Source organism: Lepidochelys kempii, chromosome 11, assembly GCF_965140265.1.
Source record: "Lepidochelys kempii isolate rLepKem1 chromosome 11, rLepKem1.hap2, whole genome shotgun sequence".
Classification (NCBI taxonomy): domain Eukaryota; kingdom Metazoa; phylum Chordata; order Testudines; family Cheloniidae; genus Lepidochelys; species Lepidochelys kempii.
This window is the reverse complement of record NC_133266.1, coordinates 64,874,994-64,889,725: the sequence shown is the minus strand read 5'-3', so window position 1 is coordinate 64,889,725 and position 14,732 is coordinate 64,874,994. Positions and strand designations below refer to the sequence as shown.

At 38.0% G+C, this 14,732-nt stretch overlaps 1 protein-coding gene across 7 annotated transcripts in view; it reads left to right on the top strand.

The window, feature by feature from the left end:
* The window catches only part of KANSL1L (KAT8 regulatory NSL complex subunit 1 like), a 97,839-nt gene that overhangs the window by 62,498 nt on the left and 20,609 nt on the right, over positions 1-14,732 (top strand). For 6 of the 7 annotated variants that reach the window (XR_012154379.1, XM_073306701.1, XM_073306703.1 and 3 more), the window contains 3 exons: positions 5,997-6,162; positions 10,751-10,861; positions 12,850-12,987. Coding sequence is in view for 6 of the 7 variants with exons in the window: in XM_073306701.1 (XP_073162802.1) it covers positions 5,997-6,162; positions 10,751-10,861; positions 12,850-12,987 (415 nt within the window). In the remaining variant the exon portion in view is untranslated. The remainder of the gene's footprint in view (positions 1-5,996; positions 6,163-10,750; positions 10,862-12,849; positions 12,988-14,732) is intronic. The other variant, XM_073306704.1, reaches the window with a different exon arrangement.

Genomic DNA, 14,732 nt, shown 5'->3' with positions numbered 1-14,732 from the left:
GATAGTGTCAGTCCAGGTCCTTGTCAAACTTGTCTATATCAGAAAACCCACCATTCCAGTTGGTATCCTTGTTGGTAGTCTTAGTAAAGAGGCCATAGACAGACTGATTCCCTCTCACCCTTTTAGGGCGGCTTGCACTGCAATTGGCTGTAGTCTACCTATCATGTGAATAAACAGAAGACCTCTGTCTCCAGCATTTACAATCTGTCTAAGATAGTTTGAGTTTATGGGTCCATACATTTTAGTGCTATCCAGAGATTGAGAATTGTTTTTTAATTATTAGTATCTTTACTGTAAAAGAACTGTGTTAAACTTACTCTAGCTACATGATTTTGTGTGGTCCTCCAGTGAGGCACAGAAGAGAGATATTGAAAATTACCCCAGTTGGGTGTTCGATAAAAGTCCTCAGTTAGTAGCCTGAGTGTATATAGTCTTGCAGGCAGTGTTATAGGAAGGCTCTATGGATTTGACATTGTGGGACAACACAGGAAAATCCACCCCAGATTTTATTCGTAACTAATAATGTAGTGTATATTATTATCTCTAGGTATATTAGTGGCATTCTAACACATTATGTAGATAGTGGTATGCATACATAGCAAGCACTGAGCTAATAATATTCATATATAGGAGTATTCCAAACACTTTTCTCCATGCCTGGCCAGTTACATTGTTTTTCCCCGGAGTCGTCTTTTGTAATAGCTGGAGGTAAAATGTTTTAGGTCTTCAGTTGACAAATGTGTCACCACACATGTAGTGCATAGTTTCAGAGAGCTAAATTTGACTTGTAATAGTAAAATCAGAATACTTACAGTTTAGAAACAGCTAAATGAGTTTAGTTTGTTAGATTAAACATTCAGTACCTCATACAACATGAAAAGTTTGTGTATTTATCCTGTATGCACTCTGTCATTTATTAAATAAATGAGGAACTCCGCTTGGAGGAGAGGCCAACAGACAGACAAATGATCCGATCGTGACACTAGGCTCTATTATTAAAGCAAAAAATGTATAATGAACAAATCAATGATAATTCACCAAAAAGTTCACTTAAACTCTGCCTATATGAATGCATAAATCAGTCCTGACAAAAAAGACAGAAAAACAATTCTTGCAATTTGTTTGGTGCTTAATTGGGGCTGCTAGCATCCCATTTTGAAATGTGGTAACTTCGCAACAGGATAATTCGTCAATTCCATATCAAAGTCCCTGAATTCTAGCTGACAACTGATGGTTTATGTGTAGGCTTTAATCTGGATATCTGTAGTGAGTAGGCATCCTCTTCCTTCAGATTTTCAACTAGATTTTTATTTCGGATTGCATCTCTGAGGAAGCGTTTTCTTTTCAGCTGTGTCCAGGCTCCTCACAAGCATAATCTCAAGCAGACCTGCCATCTAGTATATGGAGTTTATTTGAGGTAACTCCATTGACTCATTGGATTGACTCCAGATTTACATTGGTGTAACTGAGAGCTGAATTTTGGCCAATTGGTTGTAACCACAGAGCTCAGTGCTATTTTATTACATTTAGGCTCACTTCCAAGAATTGCTCAGAAACATCTTAACACATTTCGCTGTTGGATTTTTTTTGTTTCATATACTGATTCTGATTAGTATTCACTTCAGAATTTCAAAACTTGAAATGCAAAAGATTGTGCACTAAATTTATGTCGCTCTTCCTTGTAATAAGCTTTCTTCCCTTTCTTAATATAACTGGCATTTAAGCAACATTGTTCAGTTTATAATCCTCCCAGAACAAAGGCAGTAATCTCACTTGCTGAATGATTCATCATCAGTTTATCACACTAACAAGCTACAAATAATCTTGTTGGCTCTGGATGTGTTTTGAATTTGGGAATAGTTTCTGCTTGCCCTTTCTGATTTCTTCTGCAGCAGAGTCAAACAGTGCTGAAGATAAATTGTTGGATGAGTAGATTAGAATTCATGGGTAATGTTTAGAGAATTGGCTTTTCCTTTGGGTGTATTTTCCCCTTGTAGTTTAAAATAAAATAAACTTCTGATACTTGTCTTGTCATTCTATAAGCACCTTCTTTAGTTTTCATAGACTCCAAAGAACAGAAAAAAACTGTGTTCCTTCTAAATACACTGCATCTCCTTATAATTAACACAATCATGTACTCTTGTTATTAAATTTATACTAGGAATGACATTATACCTCAGATTTCATAGGCACTTTCAAGGGAGAAAAAAAAGGGCGAGGGGGGGATAAGTTTGGAGATATGCAAGCTCTTTGGGGGAGAAGCTGATAAAGAAATTGAGTTTCCATAGATGTTTTCTCTATAAAAGATTGCTGTAGATATTTCTCTTATAAGGCCGTTTAGATTCTTTATGGAGAATGTCCCAAGGTTTTATGAACCACTTGTCAATTGTTGGAGCTCTGTATTCAGTGTGGATAATGGATAGAGCTGGTCAATACTCCGAATTTTCATTGTGTGGGAAATTCAGACTTTTTTTGTAATTTTCTTTTGTCCTGAATTGTAACGGAAAAGTCGAAATTTCCCATTGAATGAAAATTCCCCCCAAAGTTATTTCAGAAATATTGAAACATTATCAAAAAGTTTTATTTTGATAGTGTTGACGTGCTTTTTTTCAACCTTATCAATACAGTTAAAATGCTTCAATGAAAGTTTGAAACAAACCACTTAGGTAATTTCTCATCAAAAATTTCAACAGAATCAATAAGTTCCTGCAAAACATTTCTGTTTTAGTTAAATCAGCCTTTTCCAACAGAAAACTGTTCTGTCAGAAATTTTTCAACCAGCTGTAATAGCAGACATTCCTAACAGTGCAAGGTCAGATTCTTCTCAGCTCTTCATTGTTTGTAGTAACCTTCTTAGGAGTTTGAAAATAAAATCTCTCTTCCTAGCAGATATTCTTCTTTTGCATGTGTTAATCATTATTTTCTCTTGAATTACAAATTGGCTAATATAGGGTTGTTTGTTTTTCTTACTTCCTTGTTTGTGTACCATTACATTGAAAGATTTGAACACTAATTTGGGAATAGAGTCTCTTTAGTTGACTTACTGCAGAGAACATGAGCAAAAACATAAAAATCCTTTAGCCACTGCTTGTAAATTTAATTACAATTTTTAACTAGATTTAGAATTGAAACGATATTTCTGACCACACTGCATGCATTTCAAAGTAGGTGAAAAAGCAGACTTAACTAACTTCACAATATGTCCTAAATAAGGTTGGGGAACAAACTGATTTAAAAGCAGGAAATTCAAAGTCAAGACTGAAACTCTAGATTTTAAAGATGTCAGCCTTATCTGTGTATTTTCTGGGGTTTGTTTCCGCCCAATGATTAATGGTTAAAGAAAAATAGATCTCAAGTGAAAGTTTTGTAATTTACCAGATTTGATTGATTTCTCCTTGGAGTCATTTAGGTTTCTCAAGTAAATAGGCTGATACAGCAGTTTGAAAAATACATATCCAAGAGATTGTACTGGCTTTTTAGAAAGGTACTAGTCTCTAAAGGAAACACAGACTATAACTATGCTACAGAAGCTATGTTAGCATAGTTATGTTGGCATAGCCCTCTACAGTACAGGTGACATACTTCAGTGGGAGTTTTTCTGCTAGTGTGGAAATACTACCTCCCCGAATGATATTAGCTATGCCTACAGAAGCACTTTTCTATCAGCACAGCTGCCTCTACACTAGGGGGTTTGTCAACATAGCTAGGTCACTAGGAGGTGTGGTTTTTTCACACCCCTGACTGATACAGCTATGTTGGTATAAGCTGTAAGTACGGAGCAGGTCACTTATTTTTGTGCAGTTTTAAAAATAAAAGTCAAAGTGGCTTCCTGTGAGCCATTCAAGTTTGCTTATGGTGTTCAGAAATGTGTTACTACTTTCTGTCTGTCTGTCTGTCTGTCTTCAAGGACCACCCTTAGTAAGATTTGTGAAATGTCCAAACAAAGACCCCAATCCTGCCAACACTTAATGTGCATGCTTAATTTTAAACATATGAATAGTCCCACTGACTTCAATGGGACTGCTCATGTTTAAAATTGAACATGGATGCACATGACTGGAGGAACCTGACTATAATCATAAATTATATTTTACCAGGAAAAACATCATAATGACTTCCTTTGAACAAACCTGCAAAATGTAATCCCAAGCAATCAGAGATCCCCCTCTGCTCTAAAACCCCTATTATGCACTATGCTGATTAGTGTAGAAGTCCCTATGATCAATACTGGAGTAGGGAATCTGTTAATGGAGAGAAAAGAAAGCATTTTTATTTAACACTGAGTGGTCTCCAAACATTTTACTTTACTCCTTAAATAAGAATATTGGAGTCACTTATAAGAACCATTGTTGGAGGTGGGGGGAAGGAAATGGATTTATTTTACGCTATAGATAGAATCAGTGCTTCACCACTGATGAATGAGAGTGTTGATGTCATCAGCAGAATGCATGTTGGAACATCTCATAAGGCAGGAAGCAGGGAGTTTTTATGGGGACTGCTACTTTCTGAATCTAGGAAGAAGGGGAAGTTAAAATTACAGATGTACCCTTTTTTGTTCATTTGGTCATCTGACACGTGTGTCAACAAAGTCAGGCTATTTGTTTGTCATTCACATCACGAAGATACTTGTTAAGAAAACGAAGAATTCATATATGCCCATTACTGCTATTGATTATTAAGGTGAAGTCAGAATGCATGGAAAGGGAAATAGTCCTATTTAAATAAGCTGCTGTTGCAGGAGGCCGTAAAGTATCCATACTGTTCCTGTTCCCCTCCCTTCCCTCTCATGCAACGTTCTACTGAAGGACAGACTTTATTGCCTGGAATGTTAAAATTGCTAAGAGCCATTTTGGACAACTTGAAAATGGAGAGTGTGTGAAACTTTCAACTAGTGAGGAGAAAGACAGAAATGTCAGCTTTTGTATCTGTTAGTACTGTTCATGTCATTTGCGGCATTGTATTTTATATGAAATGTTTTTATGAAGCACAGACATCTCTTGTAGTTAAGTTGTCTTCCTCTGCCACTGCTCCCAGTCCTTTGAAGTGTTGGCCTATGAGACATCCTATCAGATTCAAGATCTTCATCCTTGCTTTCAAAGCTCAGTATAATCTTTCCCCCTTTGCTCTCATTTCTTCCTGCTTTCAGCATATAGTTTTGCATCATCCAGTTCTCTAAACTTGGATAAGTTATCTTCTTGTTTGTCAAAACCTCCACCCCCTGTCATCTTCTTTCAGATCACTCCTCCCAGAAATTCTTTCTACATTCTCCTCTTCATTACTCCCCACTGCATCTCTTTCCTGCATTATTCCCATGTATTGTGTTGGGGTTTTTTTTGTTTGTTTGTGCTATCTATCTTAGATTGTAGTTTCTATGAGGCAGAAACTTTGCTTTCCTCTGTGAGACTTTATGTAAATGTATGGCATGCTCAAATCAATTTTTAATGTTGTTAACTTTATGTATGATTGGGTTTCTGTGTAAGAGTTCAATAATGTATGGAGATGTACAGGTACCAAGACATTCAGGTGGTTTAAGCTGAGTGCAAGATTTCTAGTTTGGTATTATAATGGCAAAAATATTTTCTTTGTATGTACCAATCTTGTTTGTTGTGCCTGACTAGAAAATTAACTGGAATACTGGCTTTTTTGTTTCTTGTTCATAGGGAGTACCACATTTTTCATATTTGTTGGGGACAATTGCCTTCTGATTTGGAAACTACTTTGGAAATAAAATACTGCTACTCTATGTTCTTTCCTAGCTCCAAATGAAGCAAATGAATTTTTCATTCAGATATGGTATACACAGTCCACAGTCACTTTTCCAGACAGTAGATATTTATCACTTCTATGCGAATCGAAGTTTGTGTGAGAACACTTCTGATTTACATAGCATTGAGTCGTTACTCTCACTAAAATATCTATCGCTTTGGCCCAGTTTTAGAAAGTGAAAAAAGGGAAAATGAACATTTCAGATGATGTTTCTGTGAATATCCTTGCAGGCTTTGCTGTCTAGAGGTGCCTCGTTTCCATATAATACACAGATGTCTTGCATGGCTCCAGCCTCCATTTGGAGCAGTTCTGAGCATGGTGCAATATCCAGAATAGTACAACAACATATACCGGAGGTGGACTCCTCTCTTCATCCTGTGTTATCATTCCCCTCAGGTAAGACATCCAATTCCCCAACAGAACAGCCAGTTGTATTGTAAAAATCCTAAAATTTATGGTCTGTCTTAGTTTTTATAAATGTTTAAAGCTTTGGTGCTATGAACGAACCTCTTAAAAGAAATACTTCTTGCTTGTTTATTACTTGCCAAAAGGTGCTCTGACAGATGCCCTTAGTATAATTTAAAGGGACGTGGTCAACTTAAAATTTCATCCTGCTTTCTAAAATATTGCATCTATTATAGATGCGTGTAGCAATTAAGATAATTACAACTGAAAAACACTAGAGGGAAAAATATTTTTCTCCTTTTTTAGTTCATTTATTTTGTACGCTTGATAGCATTTAGTGTTTAATTATTTCTCTTGCACAGCTGGCCAATTCACCTTGTTGGTTATGTAGGTCTTTCATGCAATGACAGGTGAGATATGTTTCTTTTAAAAAATGTAAGACAGACTTGATTGTAAAAGCAAAAAAACTCATTGGGGGATCTTGGACATGTGCAGAGCTTAAAACTAATTTTTAATGTTTTTAATTGAGTAAGTTTCAGGTGATGAGGTCCCTTTAAGATAAATGTATGAAATAGTAATATTGTAAATGCAACGTTTTAAGTTGGTGTAGAAAAAATCAGGAAATTCAAAGCTGGTGTGCTCTGACAGGGACACTAATTCAATTGCATTGCTCATTAAAGTATATGTAATGCTATATATTTAACACTTAAACCAGGAGAATTGAAATAAAAAAATACTACATATCTGCAATGTGGCCAAGGTAATGTTGATGTTAGAAACGGTATTACTTCAGAAATTGCCTCTGTATATTCCCATATGAAGAATATGCATTGTGGAATCAAAGAAATCCATGACCCTTCAAGAAAACAAAGCCTATTGAAATCACAAGTACCTTCTCTTGGCACTGAATGTTTGGGGCTGAGCCTGTCAAAAGGGCCATGCAGTTCCAGCCATTTCATTTCCTTTTGTTTACATGGCTAGCTTTGGTCACAGGCCTTTCATTCCATGTCCAAAGAGCTTTACTTGTTTTGCTTTTTTCTCAAGTGTTTTTTTTTCTGGTGGTTCTGTAGTTAGAAGTTTGTTTTAATTTTTTGAATGTTCTAGGAGTTCAGAGACTTTCTTTAAAATGAATGTTTTATTGGCCTTTCTGCACTGTTGTGCAGAAAAACGTGTTTGACCCGACTTAGCACTACAAGTGTCATGACTGATTCGACTCTGGTTACACCCAATCTATCTGTGGGTCTCTGAGTGTGCATCATGCCCCTTCGAGTTCCTGGAGATGGATTTATATTCTCACTGCTTTAATTTGGCCTGGAGACTTCTCCACCCGAAAGGAAAGCTGCTTCTAGACCAAAACAAGCCAGTGCAGGGACTCTGTTGGTGTTGAGGGCTCCCCAAGCACAGACGCTTGAACGTGAGGCTGGGAGCTCCTTGGGTCTGTCCCTGAGACCTCCCAGTCCAGGACCATTCTTTCCAGAGTGAGGCTCATTCTCTTCCATTTTAAGAATAAGATTGAATTAAATTAAAATGGTGAGGAATCTTATGCTTTTGAGGACTGTGCACCACCCTACTAAAGATGAGAAGACAACATCATGGACATGGGGAATGTATTAGGGAGTCTTAGTTCTGTCAGTGTTTGGCTCTGAAGGTCTCTCTGGCCCTTCCTGTATTCCTGACCTCTAGAGTGGATGCTTCTAATGATAGACCAGCTCCCTGAAGAGCATAAGAAGATAGAAAAGAACATTTGTCTCAAACTGAAAAGCCTCCCTTTTTTAAGAAGATGATCTGTTCAGCATAAAAATAGAGAAAATGAAGGACATTTGATTACTACAAGGCCACTGGGGCTTACTCAGCCTGAACAGACAAAGAGGGATGTCGCATTATACTCATTCTGATACCAAAGACAACACCTTTCTTCTGAGGACTTTCTTCTCTCCTTCCCAGAAATTTCAGCCTCCCCCATCATGAGACAGAATGAAAAAAGCACTTAAATAGAGGCTAGGCTACAGTATCTGCTGTATGTACACCTTCTGTATCTGGCAGGCCTCACATGTGAAGTATTGCCAGGAGCTTACTTTGTCTACTTTCCTGGCCCTCCTTCTTTTGGGGACCGTTTGATTTATGTCCTAGCAGCATATAGTGGAAATACAATGGATCACTGCATGCTTGAGATTATACAGTTCAGCTGTGTGGCCTAATTCTCATCTATGTTGCTCCCAAGTCCATTTATATATCCCTATTCAGAGATCTCTCTCATAAGGCACTGCTCAGAGCAGAGATGGATTCCGTCTTAAGAATGGGAGCCCTTAAAAAAGTTGCTTAACAGAACAGAAGGCAAGGAGAAGGTGGTGATGGCCTTTTCCCATTTTGTAGGCAACCAAATAAGATAATGCAGTTGGACTGGCTTACCAAAAGATATTTGCTTTTGGATAGGTAACAGTCATTGCTATACGGAGTCTTGTCCTCAGCAAATCTACAGCAACATAGATATTTACCAAGTATTTGTCAGTGGCTGCAGGATACCTTAGGCATATAGACATCCATGTATATGTGTACTAGACAACTGGCAGTTTCAGACTTGCATGGAACAAATCTTGAAGGAGAATCTGCATGTGGTATGTGCTGATTGTGCCCAGAGCCTGTGAATAAACTGGAGGAGATATCCTTATCCTTTTAAGTACAGTGTGGGAGTACATATTCACAATCTCTAAGACATCCAGGTGATCCTCTCACCTTCTCTCCCTCTTCACCCCCCAAAACAAGCAGAGAAGATAGTCATAATAGTTCTAAGATTAAATATATATATCAGGTATATTTCTAGGGTAAAAAACCAAACCTTTCTGGCATTTTTATACTACATAAAGAAGCAGAAAATGTACAGGCCCAATTAAAAAAAAATCTTTTGCAGGTCCCCATTAATCCTGTGACAAAGAACTTACTTAGATCAGTACCAATTACTGAAATAAGCTGTTCTTTTTGGTTAGCAAAAATTGCTTGTAGAAAAATTTTTGTATTTGCAAATCTCCAAGACACTTGAGATTAAGATGGTATGTAAATGTTGGAAAATTATTGTCCAGCCTTTGGCCCTTAAAATTAGTCTAATTTTTCTTCTTGATTTCCCAGCTGCCAAATTTACCTCCCTTGACTCTTTTTACCTTTCTTTATTCCAAGCACAAAAAGTCTTCATTCCTCTTTGCTCCCTTTTTCTAAATTTGTTTCCTGAGGGGCTTTTCAAACAGAGACCTGTTTTGTACATCCTTCTGCCTTTTTACGATGGCTAAATTCCCAAGCACTTGAGATACTTTGTAGACTAAGTCTCCCCCAGGAAGCAAGTCAGAGTTCCCTGTTGCCTTCTTCGTTAGAAACAGAAATAGGGCACCTACCTTGAAATTACCGCAAGGCATTCAGCAATAACAGTTTTCAAAAATACCAAATAATTCTATCCAGATGGCTAGCTTGAGGCTTTTGCAGATCACAAAATAAAAGTGCAACGTGTGCTCTCCACAGCACTGACTTTTTGAGCACCAGTGGGTGCAGATGCGGCCATACATCCACACCATATTCTCGAGGGCTTGTCTACACATGGAGATGTTCTGGAATAGCTATTCCCGAATAACTTCTTGTGTGGACAGTCTTATTCTGGAATAAGAGTACCTACGCATGGAATTATTCAGGAATAGCTGTTGTGCTTTAAATTAATCTGACTTAACTTTCAATGCTAAACAAGCTGTCAGAGCATTGGAGTGCTTTGGGTCATGTTAGCCTACGATCGTTACCCTCACCTTCTGGCTTGTTTCTTTATGGCTTTGTCTTCACTGCTAAAATCAGGTGGGGTGGGTTCTTTTTTGTTTTGTTTTTTTTACAGTGGGATAATTGGTGTGCTTAAGATTCTAATGCAGACCAAGCACCTGTAATTTTTACTGTAGGGTGGCTAGGTGAGGTCAGCCACAGGCAGGGGCCACAGTGTTGATGTCACTTGTCTACCGCACAGTAAAAATTACAGGTGCCTGGTCTCCACTAGGATTTCACAGGGGCATAGCTAATGCATGTTAGTTATCCCACTGTTAAAAACAAACACACACTTTTTTGGCAGGGAAGACACATTCTGTGTGGACAGAGATGAAAGATTGTCAGGAATAACTTCACATAAGAGTCCATGTCTGCATCTTTCACTTCTTACTTTCTGAGTCTCTCTCTCCCCACTCCCTCCAGCCATTCGTCCCACATATTCATGACTGGGTGTGCCAGAGAGCTAATATTTCAGTTCTCCAAAAATGTCTGTTGCTGCTGCTCATAGTCAAGCTTCACTTTTGTCCTTTTTTAAATACATCCCCTTGGCCCCTCTCCAGTTTCGCTATCTGAAGACATTGTCCAGCATGTGCAGCCAGTCAGCTATGTCAGGGCTGCCTCACCATCACTCTTTGTGAGCTTGTGGGCTCGAGGCAGCAATGCTGTTTGTACAGAATATAACACAGACTGTATAAATAGATTTTCCAGAAATGTAATACCAATGTATAACTCCTGGGTCCACAGCTGGCTGACTATCTCAGATGTATATATCTCTTCCTTTGTTTTATAGATATTCCTCTTCATATATATTTTGAAACATTGTTGAAGGAGGACAAGATCAAAGGAGATCCTGCTGACACCTCAGCACTAGGGGTAGAGTTTAAAATGTCTCCATCCAGTGGTATGTGATGCAAAATATTTTAATGAGTGCAAGATTTCTTTTTTAGCTAGTTTCTCAGCACTTTCTTTTTGTATTACTGGATGCTGCCTTAAATATTGTTTAGTGTTTTTAGATGGGCAGGGATCATGCTTTTACTCACTATATGGCTAGCATCCACAACAGAGCTTACAATCTGAACAGATCACAAGACTAGTTGGGGAGAATAACAAGCACTGGAGTTAGGAGGAGGGAGGTAATGAGGAATCGAGGGAGAAACTCATCCCACTCACCTAGATTCCAAATAGCTGGGTTTTATGTGGGAGAAGTGTGAAGGGAATGGGGAGGTAAAATCTTCTATCCTGCAATCTGTACAGGGTTTGAGGCTTCTGCACAGTTCTCCCTTCTTGTTATTTCTAATTATGAGCTGGAATAACAGGTGTAGTTCCTCCTGATAGTTGGGTGTGAGCACCATTGGACCTGCATAAACACACCTGGTTCTCCTTTTCTTTGGCCTTCTGCACCAGTTCCCAAGAATTCGTGAGGGGGCTACCCAAGAGATTAAAATGGTCCACCCAGTGTTGGAAAGTGGCCAAAGCTGTAATGCCACCAGGCCCATATGTTTCCATCTAATATATTGTATTTGTGAGAATATAAAACCAACCAGTGCCAAAAGGTGTTTCACACCAGTATGCTGTTGACTCATCTAATTCACTAAATCCTTGCTAAGCAAATTATGTAGAGACTACTTGGAAATAACCCATAGTCCTGTTGCTGATTGCTCTCATTAAGAGGTGCTGCTTGCTGCAGTCAGAATGAGCTCAGAAACTGCATAACAAACCCCTCCAAATGGTCACTACAGGCTTATTTAAACACTGTTTTTGTAACGCTATAACTATATTGGTTTAGAAACTGAGCAGGGTAGTACAGTCCCCTAACATTGATGCCTTTTACCAGTATGAAGGTGTGTATAGAGATATAGCATATTCTTATTAGCTTATTCCCATTCAGGAATAAGTTATGCTGATATAAGCACCTTCATACAAGTATAACTGTGTCCACACTGAGTATTGCTTTAACTATATCGACTTTTAACCTGATACAATTATAGCAGAACAAAAATAAGGGGTATGGACCATCCCCAGAATCCTTGCACTACTTGGAGATGTCAGTGTGCTGGAAGAGTTAAAAATGAAGGCATTGATACAGTAAAGTACTTAAATGCATAAGTGAAGTCAATGGGACTGTTTAAGTACCTTGTTGAATCAGGGCATGACTAATTATTTTAAGTGAGTTTGTCCGTTACTTAAAGCTATAGATTTTTCCTTCTTTTACTATGTAAACAATTTCTTTGATTAATCAGCTGGTCAGCTGCCTAGTAGTTATTAGTTGTTGGTTAGACTTTGTCAAGATAAAGGAAAAATGACTGTGTGTATTGAAAAGCCAAATAAAATGACGTATGTATGGCAAAAAAGGTAGCAGCAGCAGCTGTAATAAGGCGGTTTTACGTGAGTTCTGTGGGCTGGTAAAGTATTGCATTCTGCAGGAAATCTGCCTTACCTCATATCCCTTATTTCCACTGTACCATACATTGCGCCTCTTCCACCTTAACTGCTTTTTGCCCTGTGCTTGGTATTAAAGCTGTTCTTATATCTCTAACTGCTTACATATAAATGGTCCTTTTAGAAAGATGAGTTAACACTAGCTGAAATGGGAATTAACCCTTGCTGTAGTACTGTTACGAGCAAAAAAGACACAAAGGGCCAGATGCTCCTCTGTTACACTAGGATAAATCAGTTGGTCAATATGATTGCATCAGTATAACTGAGAGGTGAATTTGGCCCCCACGGTTTGAATTTTTTGTGTCTACACATATCAGAGATTGTTAAACTATTTATTTGGTATGTTTCTGATTATAAGTACCTGTAGCTCTTTCATTATTGTTTGTAAAGTGAGCTTGGCTGTAAGTTGCATCTAATGAAAATGAATCTGAAACTTTGCAAATGTTGCAGAATTTCATCAACATAGTGCTTCTCTCAAACAATGGAGCAGTGGCTATTTACTTAATTCCAAACCTCAAGCAGCATCAGGAACATCTGAACAGTTGTCCGAGGGAAGAAAGAAAAGGCACCTAAGTGAGACAGCGATAGGTAAGGGAAAAATAAGAGTATATAAGCTACTGCCCTTTCTGAAGATACCTTTTTATCATTGGGCTTCATACATTATTCTAAATTGTTTCTTCAGATAAATGGATGGATAACTTTATGAAATTGTATTTTACAGGGTTGTGAGAAATAGGCTTAAAATGCACTATGCAAAAAATAAATGCACACCATTTAAGGCATGCCATTTTCTGCTTATTTTTATTTCTTCCATCCCCCCGACACGTCTCACCCCAATTGTACTTAGTGTGATTACAAAACTGGACATGCTTCTGTTTTTCATTGTTAGAATACTCCTTAAGGAAATTGCTTAGCCATACAATTGCATTTGTGTAATACTAGGTAGTGTGGTTTTTATTATGTTTTTTTTTTTTAATAATTCTCCGTGAAACAGACTGTGAATAAATTTGTAAATCATACACTCAGCCAAACATTGACTATTTCTGAACTCAGTAAGCTATGTTTCATTTATTGTATGCTGTGGTTCCTGATTCTGGCTTCTTTCTAAACTGTTAAATGTAAGAATTGTGGACAAGACTCTTAATAGGGATGGTAGGTAACCAGTGTTTTTAAGAAGGTGCTAGTGGTGATCATGATAGGTAGTTATAGACTGCACTAAGTTAATTGTAACAGCAGTTAAAGATAGAATTCTGTAAAGCACCTTGGTGAATATGACCATATAGGGATCCAGCACAACCTCTGTAAAGGAAAATAGTGTCTCGTCAATCTCTCAAAATTCAACTGCACAGTGGATAAAGGAAAATAGATGGATATAATGTATTTGGAAGTTGAGAAAAACATTCACAAACTTCTTCACAAGAAACTTAAGAAAACTAAGTCACGGGGTAAGAGGAAAAGCAGTTAAGGAGTAAAATTTGGATTAGAGACCGAAACAAAATTTTCAGTGTGGAAGAATAGTAATAATGGAGGACTCAGGGTTCAAAAGTAGGACCTGTATTGTATAATATATCCATTAATATGGAGGAGCAATGAAATGACAACATTTGCGGATGACACCAAATTTTTTTGAGTAGTTGAGACTAGAAAGAAGAATGAGGAACTTCAGAAGGACCCAACAAGGGTAGGTGGCTGAACAACATGTCCGGGAGACTCAGAAAAGCGCACTGTAATGCACTCTGAAAACAACAGTCTGAACTACTCGCACCCTATTATGACATGGCAATTCCTATGATTGTAGTAATAGCACTTAAAGAAAGAAAAGGAGGACTTGTGGCACCTTAGAGACTAACCAATTTATTTGAGCATAAGCTTTCGTGAGCTACAGCTCACTTCATCGGATGCATACTGTGGAAACTGCAGAAGACATTATATACACAGAGACCATGAAACAATACCTCCTCCCACCCCACTCTCCTGCTGGTAATAGCTTATCCAAAGTGACCACTCTCCTTACAATGTGTATGATAATCAAGGTGGGCCATTTCCAGCATAAATCCAAGTTTAACCAGAATGTCTTGGGGGAGGAGGGGGTAGGAAAAAACAAGGGGAAATAGGCTATCTTGCATAATGACTTAGCCACTCCAGTCTCTATTTAAGCCTAAATTAATAGTATCTAATTTGCAAATGAATTCCAATTCAGCAGTTTCTCGCTGGAGTCTGGATTTGAAGTTTTTTTGTTGTAAGAAAGCGACCTTCATGTCTGTAATTGTGTGACCAGAGAGATTGAAGTGTTCTCCGACTGGTTTATGAATGTTATAATTCTTGACATCTGA